This window comes from Corella eumyota, chromosome 5 (assembly GCF_963082875.1).
Source record: "Corella eumyota chromosome 5, kaCorEumy4.1, whole genome shotgun sequence".
Taxonomy (NCBI): Eukaryota; Metazoa; Chordata; class Ascidiacea; order Phlebobranchia; family Corellidae; genus Corella; species Corella eumyota.
Window position 1 is genome coordinate 13,965,672 of NC_137494.1, and position 19,632 is coordinate 13,985,303.

At 35.8% G+C, this 19,632-nt stretch overlaps 1 protein-coding gene across 1 annotated transcript; it reads right to left on the reverse strand.

The window, feature by feature from the left end:
- Window positions 1–163: 163 nt before the first annotated feature.
- On the reverse strand, window positions 164–19,598 carry LOC145751924 (fatty acid synthase-like). The gene is made up of 37 exons (XM_082568079.1): window positions 19,441–19,598; window positions 19,095–19,247; window positions 18,503–18,676; window positions 17,904–18,111; window positions 17,692–17,825; window positions 16,757–16,854; window positions 16,473–16,680; window positions 15,831–16,040; window positions 15,504–15,671; window positions 15,239–15,426; window positions 14,690–14,879; window positions 14,198–14,427; window positions 13,625–13,849; window positions 11,998–12,280; window positions 11,723–11,914; window positions 11,418–11,657; window positions 10,567–10,738; window positions 10,164–10,501; window positions 8,610–8,801; window positions 8,417–8,551; window positions 8,152–8,318; window positions 7,387–7,557; window positions 7,213–7,325; window positions 6,663–6,801; window positions 6,421–6,601; window positions 6,153–6,303; window positions 5,451–5,749; window positions 5,248–5,370; window positions 4,523–4,679; window positions 4,329–4,433; window positions 4,145–4,266; window positions 3,706–3,946; window positions 3,063–3,324; window positions 2,851–2,991; window positions 1,882–2,481; window positions 1,633–1,820; window positions 164–1,039 (listed from the first exon to the last, which is right to left on the reverse strand). The coding sequence occupies exons 1-37, from the start codon at window positions 19,565–19,567 to the stop codon at window positions 781–783; spliced, it is 7,284 nt and encodes a 2,427-aa protein (XP_082424205.1). The 5' UTR covers window positions 19,568–19,598; the 3' UTR covers window positions 164–780.
- Window positions 19,599–19,632: the final 34 nt, after the last annotated feature.

Consider the following 19,632-nt stretch of genomic DNA (forward strand, 5'->3'; position numbering starts at 1 on the left):
GGCCAAAATAATATGCTACCAGTACCTTTAGCTGTCTAGTTTTTAACAGGTAAGTTAATATGAACTTGGCCTTGACCAAATGTTAATATTGTTGACATAACTTAAATAAATCAACAGGTAGGTAATTTAAACAATGTCAAATGGGTTTGTTTAAATTACCTGTTTGCAAAACAACTTAGGACTTGAAATTGTGATAATTTAAACTTTGCAAAAAAACAAATAATCAATTCTACAAGAGGTTTATAACATGTAGAATTATTTGTTTTTATAAACTACATTTTAATTTGTATTTACAGATATTTAGAATATAATATACAACAGTATTAAAAAAGAATATTTAAAACCCAAGGAAGTATAAAGGGGCTATATAGACAATTGACTCATTTTATAAGTCTTCAATATACAAAAAACTGCCGTTTGTGGTGCACTATCAAATTAATTCAATCAAATCTGATTTTGCGACTATATTAACACAAGTGATCCAATAGTAACCTGACAACTAAGTTAAAATGATAAGTATTCAATGTCATGACCTATTTAACAAAAGATAAATTAATCCAAATGATGGAATATAAAAGAAACATTTTTGGGTTGGATTTTATAAAAAATTAAATTCGCTTAGTCTTACAGAATCATAACCACAAGAGTTTATGACGTCATAAATAGCGCAAAAAGTCTTATGACGTCATAAATAGCGCAAAGGTTTATTATGTCATAAGAAGTCAGCAGTTTTGCTGATACTCCCTTCAATTAAAAAATTAATTTCTACAAAGATTTGATCTAAAAACATAATTTGTTGATGACGTCACTAATTTGTCTGCCATGTTCCGCTTGGATAATTTCGGCGTGGTTTGCATCAATATTGATGACGTCAACCGTGCCCTCGCATACGTCACGAAGGTGATAATCCGGTGACGTCGAGTTTTTTTGTTTAATCAAAGTGACGTCACCACGATAGCGACCGGTCAGCTGATATTGGTGACCAATCACAAGACGTTGACAATACATGTTTATGACGTCAGCAATGTCGTCATAATTACTAAAAAAAAATTAAGATTTTATTTAAATTTTTTTTTTTTATGTTTTAGCAAAGAGGTCTCAGGTTCGATTTCCACGACAAAATCAACTTCTACTAAGCCATATTTATCGACAAAGCGAATTTCTGGCAAATTAATTTAATAATATATTTTTGTATATCTTTATCCTCGATCTGGGAAAGTAGAATGCGCGACCCAAACATAAAGTAACATCAGTTACTCCGACCCAGTCTCAAGTTGGCTGTGGCAGTTTGGGATATTATAGATTATAATTGCCTGATAATTATGCTGCTGATTAAGTGCTGGCTTAGCAGGAGTTTATACCGTTTATAACGCATTACTCAAGGGTGCTACAGCATGAGAGCAGTGGGTATCGAACCCACCACCTAATGTGTGGTAAAGCAAGTGTTTTGACCACTACACTACGCTGCAGTTTAGTATTCCAAACGGGCAAAAAAAAAACAATGAAATACTAAACTGACAAAGGCAACTCGAGACTGGGCCAGTATAACAAATGTTACTCTATGTTTAGGTCGTGAAATCGACCTTCCCATATCGAGGATAAATAAATATAAAAAATTAAAGTTAAACTTACCTAATATAATCAGAGAAATTTTCTTGCAATAATTTATCCACAACCTCTACTCTACTTTTCATGTTTTCTGCTGAACTAATTTCCTTCCTCGTCTGTTTGTAATCAAGATGGGGGATGACGTCACGAATAAATGACGTCACAGATTCGATTTCTTGTTCCTGTTTAGTGCTCAAAGAGAGCGAGATCGCCTAAAATTATTTATTTAAATTAAAATTTGTTTTTTTAAAAAAAATTATTTTATTTTTTTACCTTTGTTCTTTCGGATACAAAAGTATGTGATCCGTCGACTAAGATTAAGGTGACGTCATCGCTGACGTCATTCAGCTGAAACGCCATTTCCAAGGCGACGCAAGCGCCAAACGAGTAACCAATCAGGTTGTAGCGTTTCCGCGGCCCAATCAGATCCAAGTAATTTCGCGCCAAATCTTGAATAGAGGTTAAAGGTGAACCACGTGCGCAGTTGAGACCCCACGCACGTGACCCTACGTCACTGATGACGTCACGGTATACAGAACTCGATCCGCCAATCGGGTGCACAAAAAAGGATTCGATTATGACGTCAGAAGGTGGATTGTTAAGAGGAATTAAACCTAAATCTAAACTTTTCGAGGTTAAAAGAAAATCCTGTAGGAACACGTGATCACGGGTCACGTGGTCGGTCACGGTCGACTTGCGATCCTCTGATGACGTAGAAAGTTGCTCAAGATTGGCAAATGTGAGTTGTTGCACGTCATTGGTTGCCATGGTAATTCCAAAATCTCGTTCAATCTTCTGTGATATCTCCACAGCCATCAGGGAATCAAGACCAAGACTCACGAACGAGGTTTCTTTGTCAATCCTCCCAAGATCCTTAATTAAGATTAAAATATTTAGATTATATTTATCCTCAAATTCATTTTTACCCTGACCCAGTTTTAAGTTTTACCCTAACCCAGTTTATTTATCCTCAGTGTGGGAAGGTTGACTTTACATTTAAACATAGAGTAACATTTGTTACCCCGACCCAATCTCAAGTTATTAACCCAAACCAATTAGTTTATCCTCAATGTGGAAAGGGCGACTTAACGTCCTGAATTTTATAAATTGTCATCTGTTACCTCAACCTAAAAAAAAAAACGAATTCTACGACATAGAAGCAGTAGGGATCAAACCCTCAACCTTACATACCACAAGTGTTCTGACCAATAATTGTTTTTAACAGCTAGAAAATAAATTTACCTGAATTCCAATAATGTTGGCAACAACTTTGGAGATTGATTCTTTTTCATTATGGGTTTGCTTGTTTACAGTTTTCTTAGGGGCTGGGATTACACTCGAAACAACAACTTCATCGGTTTGGGATAGAAATGTATCTAAAGTCTAAAAAAATATTAAAATAAGACTACCTTTTTTTTATTAACTTATCTTTAATATGGGAAGGACGACTTTACCTCTAAACATGACGTCATCATCTGTGGGACAGTCCCTCCAATGACACCGTCACCCAGCGTCTCTATAGCAACCCCTACGTCACCAATGGCACCCCACTGAATTGCCATGGCGGGGAATCCGTCGAGTTTTCGTTGTTCGCAAATTCGTTCCATGAACGAGTTAGCGAATCCGTAATTAGTTTGCCCTGCGTTCCCTCTGCCACTAACGACCGAAGAAAAAACCACAAACCACCGCAAGTTGGGGCAAAGTTGGCGGGAATAGCTGAAAATATTCAAAATCTGTGAAAAAGTTCGGTAGTGTGGCGAACTGGTCATGGCGTCGGACTACGAGCCGAAAGGTTTCGGGTTCGAGTCGCACCAACGTCACACTATTCGCCATTGAGCCCGGCGATTCCGGATAGCTTAAACACTTCCCAAAAATACACTTTTCCCCAATAAAAACTAACCTATCACCTTAAAGTAATATTTATATTTTTTTGGGGGTAGTATGGTATATGTTAAATATAGAAGCTAACTTTAAGCCTTAAGGTCGAGGGTTTAAGCCCTACTAGCAGTGTCTTTTTTAATAAAATATAAAATCGTTAAGGAAATATTAAACTTTTAACATTTTCAGATTAAATTTATTAAAATTTCAAATTTTTACCGATCCAAGTTTAAGATTCCGTCACATTTCGCCCCACAAACATTCCTAAAACTTTCCACATTCTGGTTCGCAAAAAGACCATCTTGCAACACCATTGCTAGATGAAAAACACCACCTACGTTATCAGCCAATATCTCACGTGCACCATTTTCGTGTGTGACGTCACTATTGGATATGATGACGTCAACACCTTTGGATTTCCAGTAGGTGGCGTAACGGCGTTGGTAGGCTGTTTTAATGCCTGAAAAAAACAAAAAAAATTACAAAAAGTTGAATATTTTTAAAGTTATTAAAAAGGTTTTGGTTGAATTACAAATTTTATAACAAAACCCAAAGCACAAAGTTCGATTCCCAGCTTTAGTAAAAAATTTAATTTTTGTAGTTTCGAAAAATATTCCAAACCATTTTCTTTTTGGTTACACAAAATCACGTGACCAACCTGATCTCGTTGTTATGGTGATATGACGTGCACCCCTGCTGATCAACCAATCACAGAGCTCCAATCCAAAACCACCTAGTCCACCGGTTATGACGTAAGTAAGGTTGGGGTCGCAAGTCGTCCTAAAAAATAAAAAAAAAAATTTAGTTTTTTTTTTTAATAAATTTTTTTTTATAAATCTTACTTTTCAATTGTGTTTATTTCTTGATTTTCACTCTCGATTTGTATTAAAACTTTTCCAATGTGTTTTCCTTGTGCCATGTATCTAAAAGCTGTCTCCAATTCGTTCCTAAAAAAAAATTCAAATTAAAAAAAATCCAAATTAAAAAAAATAAATTTAAATTAAAAAAAAATAAATTTAAATTTTTTTGATTTTACTTTTGAAATATTGTGGCATCCAAAGGTCGAACAACGCCTTCTTTAATCCCCCGTGTCACGTGATCAGCTGTTTCCAGCCAATCAGGGGCGTCCTCGTCAAATAAGGCGTCCAATAAGATTCCGTGGAACGAAATATTGCGAAGAAAAATCGACATTCCTTAAAAATTTAAGTAAAATTATTATTTTTAAATATTGGTATTATAATCTAAGAATTTAAATTATGCCAGCAGTGGGAATCGAACCACACAACTTTGTTTTTTTAAATATTAAAAAAAAAAAATTGCCTAAAATTTACAAAAAAATTGTTAAACAAAAATGAAAAAAATAAATAAACAAAGTACCGGCAGCGTGGTGTAGTGGTAAGAACACTTGTTACACCACACATGAGGTCGTGGGTTCAATCCCCACTGAGCTCATGCTGTAGCGCCCTTGAGTAAGGCGCTGTAAACGGAATGAACTTCTGCTGAGCCAGCACTTATCAGTAGCATAATTATCGGGCAATTATAATCTATAATATCCCAAACTGCCACAGGCAACTCGAGATTGGGTCGGGGTAACTTATGTTACTCTATGTTTAAGTAGCGCATTTGACTTTCCCAAATCGAGGATAAAAATATATACAAAAAAAAGTAAATTAAACATTTGGTTTTATATATACAAAAAATTACATTTAAAACAAGCACAAAATATTAATACAAAAAAAAAAATAAAACTTTAAAATTTACCAAGTTTTGAATTTTGTGCCAAATCATATTTTCCTATCTCAAGAAATCTTCCATGTTTTGCCACACATCTTAAACTTGCTTCCAATTTCTCTTCTGATAAACTATTTAACACAACGTCAACACCTGAAATAAATATTTAATTTAAGTTTATCCTCAATGTGGTTTCAAAAAAAAATAGGGATTGTGATAAATAATATTTCGACCTCTCCCATTGGTCATTTCCATCACGTGATCCTCGAAGGTCAAATCTCTCGAATTCGCAAAACAACTCCCGTCCAACTTTGGAAATCTACGCATTAAATGCTCCCTCTTGCGGGCAGTCGAAACCGTGGTGAACACCTTACAATGGCGCCCAAGAGCAATGGCAATCGCAGCTTGGCCCACACCACCAGCTCCGCAATGGATTAAAACACTTTGACCTTTACGTAGGTTACCTCGTACTAATAGAGCATAATATGCAGTACAATATACGACTGGTACCGTGCTAGCATCGCTTAAACTCCTGTTAGAACGAATAAAAGCGATTATTTAACACTTTGATGTTTTGGTGGGCATGATGTAGTGGGTTAAACACTTGGCCTAAAAGCATGAGGTTTTGGGTTTGATCCCCACTGCTCTTATGCTGTAGCGTTCTTGAGTAAGGCGCTATAAACGGTATGAACTCTTGCTGAGCCAACACTTAATCAGCAGCGTAATTATCGGGCAATTATAATCCATAATAATCCAAACTGCCAAAGTCAACTTAGAGTCTGGGTCAGGGTAACTGATGTTACTCTATGTTTAGGTCGCGCAGTCGACCACCCCACATCGAAGATAATTAAACCTTTACAAAAGAAGATTAAAAGTGGAAAGGTCGACTAAATGACTGTGGTACTTTTTTTAAATACTGTAAGATAAATACTAACCACTCTTTTGGTATATTCCATGTAAACTTTGACCTTGTGGTCACGTGAGTGGCAAGTCCCTCGGCCGGAACCAAACCCATGACCCTATTATTCATGACGTCATAACCGCTAAATTCTAGACCAAGAAGAGTCGAAAATTCTTCGGCATTTCCTAAAAAAAATGTAAAAATTAAAAAAAAGTTTAAATAAATAAATTTTACTAAAAATGTTTTTTTTTTTTTTAATTTTCAACAAAATTTTAAATAATTTTTTTTTTTTAAGTTTTTACCTGGGATTGCTTCTGCCGGTAATTTCCCAGTTGCTAACATGACGTCACGAAAGTTCAAGGCAGAATACGCGACCTTGAACTCCTCGTGACCTTTTATGACCTTTGGGGTCGACGAAATCCACTGCAAACTTGAAAGGTCACCTTTGGTCAACGAACTCACGTAACCTCGCTTTGAGTTGGACTAAAAATACGAAAAAAAAAATTTAAAACATTTTTTTGAAATATTTTTTTATTTTTTTTACTTTTTGTTTTTTCTCGAATTGAACATGTCGAAAGGTTCCCCAATCTTCGTTCTTGTAAACATTTACGACCAGATCTTTGTTAAAGACGTCATCTAAATTATTCGGTAATTCTTCGTTTGAACTTGCATTAAAAATACATCTAAAAAAATTTAATAAATTAGATTCTAAATATAAAAAAAATAATTTTTGTATTTATTTATCCTCAATGTGGGAGGGTTGACTTCATGGCCTAAACATAAGAGTAATATTTGTTACTCCGACCCAGTCTCAAGTTGCTTGTGACAGTTTGGGATATTATTGAATATATTTGCCCGATAATTATACTGCAGCATGCTGATTAAGTGCTGGCTCAACAGGAGTTTGTACCGTTTATAGTGCCTTACTCAAGGGCGCTACAGCATGAGAGCAGTGGGATTAAACCCACCACCTCATGTGTGGTATAGCAAGTGATCTTACCACCACACCAGGATGGCGCTACAGCATGGAAGCAGTGGGGATTAAACCCAAGACCTTAAGTTTGCCTGTAAAAAATTGAAATTTTTTGACTTGCCGAATTTTTTCTCCACCAGGTTCCCTACGCAAACAATTAAACATTCCCATAATTCCATTTTCATTCTCTCGACCAATCAGCCACAAGTCACGTGACTCGGTTCGAATTTTCTCCTAAAAATCAAATTTTTAATTTTAGTAAAAAAATTAAAAAAAAATTTTTAATTATTTTTACCTTTAAGTTTTCTATCCAGGAAAAATCGTCATACTTTATTTCAATTATTTGCTCGGGGGAAACTCTGTTGTTGTGATTATTATGACGTAATAGATAAAGAGTGTTGCCAAATATTTCGTCACTTTTTTCAGAGACAATTTCAAAATTATTTGACAAAATTAGTTCTGAAATCTAAATACAAAAAATCAATATTTAAATTAATTTTAAATATTTGTAACTAATTGTTTTTAGGTTTTTGATTTTGACACTTAGTAAAAGTATCCGAGGTTTGATTCCCACTGCTGGCATGTTGTCGCATCATTGAATAAGACTTGAGGTCCGGGTTCGATTCCCAGTGCTAGCAGGTTGTATTTATTATTCTACAATAAAACCTAAGGTCCGGGGTTCGATTCCCAGTGCTGGCATGTTGAATTTATTATTTTACAATAAAACCTGAGGTCCGGAGTTCGATTCCCAGTGCTGGCATGTTGAATTTATTATTTTACAATAAAACCTGAGGTCCGGGGTTCGATTCCCAGTGCTAGCAGGTTGTATTTATTTTTGTAGGATAGAACCCGAGGTTCGGGGATCGATTTCCAGTGCTAGCATGTTGTTTTTATTAACCTAGTATTAGCTTGAGGTCCTGGGTTTGATACCAACTGCTGGCATGCTGTAATATTATTGATTTAGAAGGCCCAAGGTTCAGGGTTTGATTCCTACTGCTGGCATGTTGTAGCATCTTTAGGTAAGTTATTAACTATAAAAATCAATATACAACATATTAACCTGTTTTTTGGTGACGTAAATATGCTCATAACTTGAATCAATTGATTTATAAATCGAATCCATGATTTGATGATATCCAGTCTCAATTGTATTCTCGTTTAACAAAATAAATCCATTTTTAAGAGTTTTTGAAATGCTTGAAAACACATTCTGTGTATTTTTTAAACCTTTAACAAAAATAAAAATGTATTTAAATATATAAACAACATTTTTTAGAGATATTTGAAAAAATTAATTTTTATTATTTTAAGATTTTTAATTTTACCTTTTTTAAACAGATTGTTCACAACAAAGAGATTAACTTTCTCCATGTTTGCGACGTCATGATTATTCGTTGTCACGTAGTCATATTCTAATCCCGGTATAAGGTCAAGGTGGTTCTTAATTAATACAGAAAAATCTAAAAAAAAATTTAAATTTAAAATTAAAAAAATAATTAAATTTTTAAAAAATATTACCTTTTTTTATTTCACCAACTTCTTGCGTCATTTCAACGATTTTCAAGAAGTTTCTAGAATTTTCGATCACGACGTCGATTGATGACGTCATGTGGTTGGTATTAGCAACGCAGTAGTTAAGCAGAGGGTCGGTTAGTAGAGAATTTTGTTTTAACAACTCTTGGAGATCTTCGCTAGTCAGTGGTTTGTTTTCTAAAAAAAAAAAATTAGGTGATTTTTATTTTTTTTAAATATTTATATTTTTTACTTCGTTTTGTGGGTTGTTGTTTATTTAAACCACGTTATTAAAATGTGGGATCACGTATGTTGTCTGGCTCTAAACAAAACAACGTTCCGTTTACCGTAGGAGAGAATTTAGGAGGACCATATACCGTAGGAGAGAATTTAGGAGGACCATATACCGTAGGAGAGAATTCGGGAGGACCGTATACCGTAGGAGAGAATTTAGGAGGACCGTATACCGTAGGAAAGAATTTAGGAGGACCGTATACCGTAGGAGAGAATTCGGGAGGACCGTATACCGTAGGAGAGAATTTAGGAGGACCGTATACCGTAAGAGAGAAGTTAGAAGGACCGTATACCGTAGGAAAGAATTTAGGAGGACCGTATACCGTAAGAGAGAAGTTAGGAGGACCGTATACCGTAGGAAAGAATTTAGGAGGACCGTATACCGTAGGAGAGAATTTAGGAGAACCGTATACCGTAGGAGAGAATTTAGGAGAACCGTATACCGTAGGAAAGAATTTAGGAGGACCGTATACCGTAGGAGAGAATTTAGGAGGACCGTATACCGTAGGAGAGAATTTAGGAGGACCGTATACCGTAGGAGAGAATTTAGGAGGACCGCATACCGTAGGAGAGAATTTAGGAGGACCGCATACCGTAGGAGAAAATTTAGGAGGACCGTATACCGTAGAGGAGAATTTAGGAGGACCGTATATCGTAGGAAAGAATTTAGGAGGACCGTATACCGTAGGAGAGAATTTAGGAGGACCGTATACCGTAGAGGAGAATTTAGGAGGACCGTATATCGTAGGAAAGAATTTAGGAGGACCGCATACCGTAGGAGAGAATTTAGGAGGACCGTATACCGTAGGAGAGAATTTAGGAGGACCGTATACCGTAGGAAAGAATTTAGGAGGACCGTATACTGTAGGAGAGAATTTAGGAGGACCGTATACCGTGGGAAAGAATTAAGGAGGACCGTATACCGTAGGAGAGAATTTAGGAGGACCGTATACCGTAGAAAAGAGTTTGGGAGAACCGTATACCGTAGGAGAGAATTTAGGAGGATCGTATACCGTAAAAAAGAATTTAGGAGGACCGTTTACCGTAGGAGAGAATTTAGAAGGGCCGTAGTGTAATTATGTTTTGTCTAGACCGGACAACATACGCGACCCAAATGTTGTAGCGTAGTAATTAAGTTATGTTTAATTTAGGTGCCAGGTTATTTAATTTATGTGCAAGGTTATTAAATGCTGGTCGTAATATAGTCGCAAAACCTAGAATATTTATGTTAAATTAAACAAAAAAATGCTGAAATGTATAACTTACCGTTGTCAAACTCCAAGATATTGTTAAGCAGTTTATACAACCCATATTCCTTCTTTAAACTTGTGTTAATATCACCATTTCCTCCATGGAAACCATTCTTAAGCTTTAAACCATTTATTCTACCTTCTAACCTCTTTATATTAGCACTTATGTATTGAGTAAGCGCTAGCCCATATTGCTTTACCCTGGAATCGAACTCAGAGACGTTGGGTTGATGGTTTGGGACAAATATTTGAGATTGGAGTATGGGGTTTAGGGTTTGACCCCGACGCGGGGCGTTAGTCACGTGGACCGCCTTAAATTCGACGACCTTACTTGCAGTAATTGTCCCCAACGTTCTAGAAAAATTTAAAAAAAAATATTAAAATTTTAAAATTAAAAAAAAAAATCAAATTTTTTTTACTTGTTGACTTTAACAGAAACACTTTTAAGACTATTCGCCGGTCGGATTCGAACCCGGAGTATTCGAGTCGGTAGTCTGAGTTTGTGATCGAACGAGCCGAGGATGCTCATTTGTAAGATAGCGTCCAGAAACGTGACGTAGTTTCCATCAAATTTAATTTGCCCGAGTTGACCTAGTATATTTATTTATAAAAATTAAAAAAATGTCTATTATTTTAAACATTTATTAATAAAATTATTTGGAATAGAAAAACGTAAAAATATTGCGCAGATAGGTAGTTGATAAATAAGTCATTCCTACACGAGGTCTTTGGTTCGATTCCCACTGTTTTAATGTTATATATATATATCTTTATCCTCGATGTGGGAGGTCGAATGCGCGACTTAAACATAGAGTAACATCAGTTACTTCGACCCAGTCTCGAGTTGCCTGTGGCAGTTTGGGATATTATATAAATTATAATTGCCTGGTAATTATACTGCTGATTTAGTGCTGGCTCAGCAGGAGTTCGTTTCGTTTATAGCGCCCTACTCAAGGGCGCTACAGCATGGGAGCAGTGAGGATTGAACCCACGACCTCATGTGTGGTGTAGCAAGTGTTATCACCATTACACCACGCTGCCGGCATATTATTGCCTAGTTGACAAAATCCTTAAAATTTGAACTCAAGACTGGGTCATAAACAATCTAAGTAAAGCGATATAAACAAAAATCTTAATCTATAATATTCCAAACTACCAAATGTAATTCAAGATTGGGTCGGAGTAACTGATGTTACTCTATGTTTAGGTCGTGAAGTCGACCTTCCCACATCGAGGATAAATAAAATTTTTAAAATAATTTAAAATTCACCTTTTTGGTCGGCACATTCTAGAGCCTGAAAATCCTCCTTGTAATTATAACCAGCCAGGCGTAACGATCTATAAATCTCCTTCTTCCTTAACAACTTTTCTCCGTTTTCTTTCAAAGTTGGAATCTCTTCTATTTCTTCCTGGATGACTTTGATCTTCCCGGAGGAGGTAAGGGATCCTCCTTCTGTGATCCGGAACTCGCCGGAGGATGGAATGATTTGGACAAGGACCTCCACGACACCTAGCGGAAGAAGATTTAGTGGGTAAAAATTCCAAAAAATTAAAAAAAAAATTAAATAAATTTACCGTCATTTGGCAACACTGTCGCTCTATGAATTGTGACGTCATCAAATTGAACTGAAATATCCTCGGGCGACACTTGAAGATATTTTGCCAAGGTCTGCCATGCAAAGCGCAAGTGAGCGGTTGCCGGTAGCAACGAGCGTCCGTCGATCACGTGATCACGCAAATAGTTGTCAGGGGAGTCGGGCGCAAATACTAAAAAATAAAATAGTTAAAATTTAGTAAATTGGTAAAAAAATTAGTAAATTTTTTTTAATTTAAATCGAAACGTTTCTTACCAAGTTTCACGACCGAATTCATTTGTTGCCCGTCACCCGATGACGTCATAAACTGTTGCATTGTGGGCACCTGCCACGACTCCGCGTGGTCCCAGGTCACGTGATGTGAACCATATCCACGTGGTGGAGCTAGAGAGTCGGATATCCCATCAAGATTAAGGTCAACACCAGAGCAATGTAATTTACCGAGTCCTTTAAGTAAGGTTTGAAGACCTAAGGTTTCCTTTCTGTTGGTCAGTGCCACACGGTCGCATGTTGGCGCAAGAGAGCGTTTCAATATTGCCTAAAAAATATTAAAACAGTAATTAGTATATCGTCATGGCATCAAACTACAAGCCGAAGGGTTTAGGGCTTGAGCCGCACCAATGCCACACTATTTGTCTGGCCTAAACATGGCAGCGTGGTGTAGTGGTAAGAACACTTGCTACATTACACATAAGGTCGAGAGTTCAATCCCCACTGATTTCATGCTGTAGCGCCCTTGAGTAAGGCGCTATAAACGGTATTAACTTCTGCTGAGCCAGCACTTAATCAGTAGCATAATTATCGATTAATAATAATCTATAGTATCCCAAACTGCCACAGGCACTCGAGACTGGGTCTGAGTAATTGATGTTACTCTATGTTTAAGTCGCGCATTCGACTTTCCCACATCGAGGATAAAGATATATACAAAAAAATGTCACAATAACTCGACTTTTCCTAATATAAATATAAAAAACTATTTCTTTAAGGTGCTATTTAAAAACTCCGTTTAAAATTGATTTAAATTTACTTTAAATTTCGGTCTGATATTTGTTAAGTTTTACAGCTTTTTGGGATCTTTACTTAAAAAAAATCATTTTAAAATTATATTTTTCTGACCAATTCATATTTTTATTTTTATTATATGTATAGCTTTTTATATACAAAAAATTAATGCTGATTTTTACTTAAAATATCTTAAAATAAACTAACCGTCTTTAAACTGCATCTAAATGTTTAAAAAACGAAAAGTTAACTCATTCTACTAAACCTACTTAATCCTAAAGTATAGCACTACACTAAAATACAAGTTACACCACTTTGGAATTTCTTGTTTTTTTTTATTTAACATTCCTTCGTATTTTGCCTGCTACGAGTTTTGCTTTTTTTCTAATCCTATGTTAAGGCGCTTTATTTGGGCATAGGCAATTTGTATGGCTTATTTTACGATTCTGTATTACAACAATACTTGTGAAAAAAAACTAAAAAAATGATTACCCTAACTCTATAATCATTTTTAAATAAACTTTTACCTTATAGGTACTTGTTACTTTCACAGTCTTTACATATAAATATAACCAGCAGCGTGGCGTAGTGTTCAGAACACTTAGCTTCACTACATGATTTACTGAGTTCGATCCTCACTGCTCTTATGCTAAAGTGCCCTTGAGTAAGGCGTTATAAACGTTATGAACTTCTGCTGAGCCAGCACTTAATCAGTAGTTTAATTATCGGGCAATTACAATCAATAATATCCCAAACTGCCAAAGGCAACTCGAGACTGGGTTGGAGTAACTGATGTTAATCTATGTTTAAGTCGCGCATTCGACTTTCCCACATCGAGGATAAATAAATAACTGAAAAAATTAAATTTAAAACTAACTTGTAACAAGCAATGTGGAGCTATTTCAACTGCGATTCCGTTTTCAGGAATCTTTTTCAGAGCATCCAAAAACATAACAGGTTTTATCAAATTATTGGCATGGTATTCAGCCGAACATTTTAGCACTTCTACGTCATAGTTGTTACGTGGTCGTGTGACGTCATTACTTAATGTGGCTGACGTAGTTAGCCAGCGTTGTGAACGCTCTTTTGGGTCGGGTATTACCTTAAAATAAAAAAAAAAATGGTTATACAAAACTCTAGATCTTATTAAGTTTACAGTCATCGTAAACTTTTGCATGAGTTTTTGGGTTCGATTCCCACTGCCCTCAAGCTGTAGCGCCCTTAAATAAGGCACTCAAAACGGTATAAACACCTGATGAGCCAGCACTTAATTATCAGCATAATTATCGGGCAATTATAATCTATAATATCCCAAACTGGCACAGGCAACTCGAGACTGGTTCGGGGTCCCTGATGTTACTTTATGTTTAGGTTGCACATTCGACTTTCCCACATCGAGGATAAATAAATATAAAAAAAATTTATTATAAAGGAATAATTAACTAAAAACCTTTTTTAATTCTTCGACAAATCTCGGATAAGCAGCTCTCATGTATTTCGAATGAAACGCTATCCCGCCCGTGTTAACTTCTTTCGCGAACACACCTTTCTCCTTTAATGACGTCACAAAGTTGGTGACGTCATCTTTTGTGCCGGAAATGGTGACTGAGTCGTGGGAATTGTGGCAGGCTGGTGCGACACCTTCTGGACATTGGTCGACACAGTCTTGCCAGGTCATTCCTAAAAAAATAAATTTTAATTTTAAAAGTCTCCGGTGCGGATCGAACTCAAGACCCTTTAGACCGTAATTAATTGTCAAAATACTGATTAAACTTGAAACTTTTAGGTGTGTTTAAGCTATCCTTAAACACCAAATCTCAAGTGCGAATAAAGTGGCATTGGTGCGGCTTGAGCCCAAAACCTTTCGGCTCGTAGTCTGACGTCATGACCGGTATACCACACTAGAGGACTTTAAATCACTTAGTATAAAAGTTTCACTTACCGACTGCTGCCATGCCACCTAGCGGTAGGTTTGCTTCCTTAACGCAAATCCCTCTTAAATAAGCAGCTTTGATAGTTTGTTTCAATGTTAAACAACCATCTGCATATCCACATGCTAGTTCACCAACCGAGTGACCTATTAACCCCGCTGGCTTTACCTCTAATGACGTCAGCACGTCAATCAAACCGACCTAAAAAAAAAATTTCAAGGTTAAAGGTAATTATTAATATGTAATAAAAAATTATTCGTGGAGCAGAGTTAAAAAAACTACATGAGGTCCTGGGTTTGATTCGCACTGCTTTCATTCCATAGCGCCATTAGGTAGGATGCTTTAAACAGTATAAACTCCTGGTAAAACGAAAAAGTAATCAATAATAGCCCAAACTGCTAAAGGCAACTTAAGACTGGGTCGAGGTCACTGATGTTACTTTATGTTCAGGTCGTGAATTCAACCTTCCCACATCGAGGATAAAAAAAAATTACTCTAGGTTTAGACTGTAAAGTTGAATTTTTACATAGAGGATAAACTATAATAAATAAATAAATTGCCTGCACTGAAGCTAATCCCACAAAAGCGTTAACAGTTTCGTTGTAAGTGTCGTCGTCTGCTGACAGCATAACTTCCCGGATGTTAAATCCATATTCGGACAGTGCTTCGCTACAGCGATTAATTGCGTCAGAGAAAACTTTGATTTGAAGCAAATCTCTGCCCATGTCTTTATACTGGGTCCCCATTCCTAATTAAACAAAAAAAAAATTGGTAAAAATTATAAAAATTAGGCAAAAAAGTTTTTTTTTTATAAAAAATTCCTACCTGAACAAATATACCAAATTTCTTTTTTCTTTGCCGCGTTTGAGTAATCAGAAACCGGCCTCGTGACGTCATCATTCATATTGATGACGTAACCACGATAAGGATGAAGTGATGCCGATATATCGCTGACGTTGTTTAATGTTTGGAATTTATTTTCTTCCAATTTGGCTAAAAATAAATTAAAAATATTTTATAAATAAATTAAATATAAATTCTGTGCCAGTGGCGGGAATCGAACCTAAAACCTTAAATTTATTCGAATCTAATAAAGCCTTAAATTAGAAGCAGCGGGAATCGAACACAAAGCCCTAAAAATAAAATATTTACCCTTTATTCCTTCTTCTGTTCTTGATGTCACCAACTTTAACGTCGGCTTTCCCACTTCAGTGACGTCACTCTTGATGACGTCATCACAACGAGATTTAAGAATCACGTGGACGTTGCTTCCACCGAACCCGAACGAGTTAACTCCGATCAGAGAAGAAGAAGGAAGAGGGGTTGGCATGGTAACGACTTTAAGGCGGCCTTCCACTAAACCTTTAATAAAAATGTTGTAAATAAAATTTAAATACTTACTAGCAGTTGGAACCAAACCCAGAATATAAAAGTTTACATAAACATTTCTATGTTCAGTTTAATATTTTTTTAAGAATCTATTAAATAATTTTATTGGGTAAGGGTGTGCTGTTATGACGTGTTTAAGCTATCCATATACGTAAGGCTTAAAAAAGATAGTCTGGCATTGGTGCGGCTCGAACCAGAAACCTTTGGGCTTATAATCCGATGTTATAACCAGTAAACAACACAAACTATTTACAGTACATTATTTAAATTAATTATTAAAAATATTGCAACATGCCAGCAGTGGGAATCGTATACAGGACCTAAAGACTAACAATATCGCGTGGTTCAATTGGTAAATACATTATATAAATGGTAAATTTTTATATTTTCTTAAACTTTACTTACCCTTTATGTTTGGGTTGGGTTTGTTGTAATGCAAATTAGGGGGAACCACCTGGTGTCGCATCGCCATCGCGCATTTAATCACCGCACAGATTCCGCTAGATGGCTCGCTATGTCCCATGTTTGATTTCACCGATCCTATTAAAAGAGGGGATTCCCGGCCCGTGCACATAACGTCATCGATCGCGTTTAGTTCCTGGGGATCTCCCGCCTGAACATGACGTCATAATTGTTATTGTCTTAAATGGTAAAATTAAACTAATATTTAAAACAAAATAAAAATTTACTTTCGTTCCGGTTCCGTGCGCTTCAACGTAGTCAAGGTCACGTGGACTGACGTCACATTCCGCGTAAGTTTCTTCTAAAAGCTTGCTCTGTTGTTGACCTTGAAAACAATTAGAATAAAATAACCTTGAAAAAAAAAACAGTCGTTCGACCTTGGAATACCATAACTGCTTTATAATAAATCGTTTATTATAATAAAAAGAATTACTGAAAATGTGATAAAAATTTTTTTAGAGTGCTATATTGAAGAGTTTTGCAACTCGGCCGGCAGCGTGGTGTAGTGGTAAGAACACTTGCTACACCACACATAAGGTCGTGGGTTCAATCCCCACTGATCTCATGCTGTAACGCCCTTAAGTAAGGCGCTATAAACGGTACGAACTCCTGCTGAGCAAGCACTTAATTAGTAGCATAATTATTGGGCAATTATAATCTCTATAATATCCCAAACTGCAACAGGCAACTTAAGACTGGGACGGGGTAACTGATGTTACTCTATGTTTAAGTCGCGCATTCGACTTTCCCACATCGGGGATAAAATATATACAAAAAAAAAACTTTGCAAGTGATGCTGTATATAAATATAGCACGTTAGTATGGTTGACACTGAATCATAAAATGTCTTTAGAACCTCTAAAAAATATCTGTGGTACTTACAATTTAATTTTCAAAAAATATTAGAAATAATGAGCACCCAAAACTAGGTTACCATATTTTTTGTGTGACGTAGGAAATACTAAGTTAGCGTAGTAAATGTATAAAAGCTAGTACTTTTTACGTCATCACAAACAGGGCTTCCCCCCTTTTTTTTAAAAAGTTGTATAACTTAAAAAGTAAGTAAAATTATTTGAATGTAAAACCATTTTTGTGTTCAGTGACACCAACTTTATTAATTTTTGAGTAAAAAATATTTGCCAAAATAGGACTTTAAATTTACCTGACGGAAACGTAATTCCTTCTTTCTTACGTCCATCGCTGTTTGTTTTTGCGTTAATGACGTCACAATACCCCCAATGTGACAAATTCTTTCGACTTACGTATATCGCCGCTACGGCTTCAGATCGCACGTACCTATAATCATAAAAATTACAATGTTTTATTTTGAAAAAAAGGGGGGCGGGGGGTAATTTAAAAAGTGTTAAATTTTACCCATTTCCGCTTTCGTCGAATGACTTGCATGCGCCATCTGCCGACAACATGCTCAGACGTTTAAATTGAAGCGAGGTCTGAGGTTTTAGAATTAAATTAGCCCCACCTACTATTGCTCCGTCACAATGCCCGTCTCGAATTGATTGACAGGCCATTTGAAGCGCTAATAAACTGGAAGAGCAAGCAGTATCAACAGCAAGGCTAGGCCCTGAAACAAATAAAAACTTGAAAATTTTGATTTATTCTCTAAATATTTTTTGTGTATATCTTTATCCTCGATGTGGGAAGATCGAATGCGCGACTGAAACATAGAGTAACATCAGTTACCCCGACCCAGTCTCGAGTTGCCTTTGGTAGTTTGGGATATTATAGATTATAATTGCCCGATACTTATGCTGCTGATTAAGTGCTGGCTCAGCAGGAGTTCATACCGTTTATAGCGCCTTACGCAAGGGCGCTACAGCATGAGGGCAGTAAGGATTGAACCCACGACCTCGTAGTGGTGTAGCAAGTGTTCTTACCACTACACCACGCTGTCGGTTATTATAAAACCCTGTTTAATATTTTTTAAAAAAATTTTGAACTACACATTTTTTTACCTTTAAAGTCAAAATAATAGCTGAGCCTGTTAGCAAACATAGATGGGCAGCACCCTGTCAAACCATAACCCTCCGCCGTTTCGGGGTCCGTTCCTATTGCTTCCCGGGTTTCAGACCCACTTACCCCTACCCAGACCCCAATTCGTTTGCCTGCTAGCTTAGAAGGATTAATACCTTAAAAATTAAGGATATTTTAATATTAGTAAAACCAAAATCATGTTTTTATAGGTATAGTACTGGTATTTTAATAGCACTACTGCTAAATAAAAACAAAAAAAAGCTAAAATACAATTTTTAGCAGGTATTAATTAACCAATTTCTAATTAATTTAGCAAAAATCAGTTTAAAATTAAAACAATTTGTAATTTATCATTAATACTAAACGGAAATTACGTAAAATGTTTAAGCAAACCATGCTTTAAAATCACGTTTTTATAAATTATTAAAATTTAAAATACAAATGTTAGCGCAGCGCTTAATTTAGTTTCGACTGTATTGTCACAAGGCTATTCTTTGTTAACCTTTTTTGTTTAAACAATGAATATGCCTTAACGTCTATACTACCTTTTTTTAGGGTTTAAAATTCTTTTACCTGCATCTACTATAGCTTCGAACGAAACTTCTAGTAACATTCTTAACTGAGGGTCCATATTATTCGCCTGTTTTGGATGAACTTCAAAAAAAGACGCGTCAAATTTATCCAAATCTTTCAGTTTTCCATTTCTTTTCGGTAGACCCCATAAACCTTAAGATAAAATGTTTAAAATACCAGTTAAAATTTCAGTACTGTTTTGCGTTTTAAAGTTACAAAAAATGCCGGTTAGAACTGTTTTTATGTTAAATTATTAAAGTACATTAGCGATAGTGTATTTTAAATTAAAGATAGATTATTTTAGCCATGATTAGTTTACGAATTGATGTTTAAATATTATTTTTACCTGGTTTCCATCTCCTATCGTCCTCTGTGACCATATCTTTTCTACTTAATAAATTCTTCCAAAATTCTTCAACGTTAGAAGACTCCGGAAATCTTCCAGCAATTCCGCAAATCGAGATTTTCTCCATAATTTTTCTATCTTGAAATAACGTGCGTCTTTCCTAAGGTATTTTAACAAATAATATAATATATT

What these genes read in the sequence shown, in the direction of transcription:
- LOC145751924 (XM_082568079.1), bottom strand. Translation starts at nt 19,567, where the DNA reads ATGGAGAAAATCTCGATTTGCGGAATTGCTGGAAGATTTCCGGAGTCT. An exon ending in GAATTCGGTCGTGAAACTTG is followed by an intron (nt 11,915 to 11,997) that starts GTAAGAAACGTT and finishes TTTATTTTTTAG; the next exon opens with TATTTGCGCCCGACTCCCCT. An exon ending in ACCGGCAGAAGCAATCCCAG is followed by an intron (nt 6,304 to 6,420) that starts GTAAAAACTTAA and finishes CATTTTTTTTAG; the next exon opens with GAAATGCCGAAGAATTTTCG.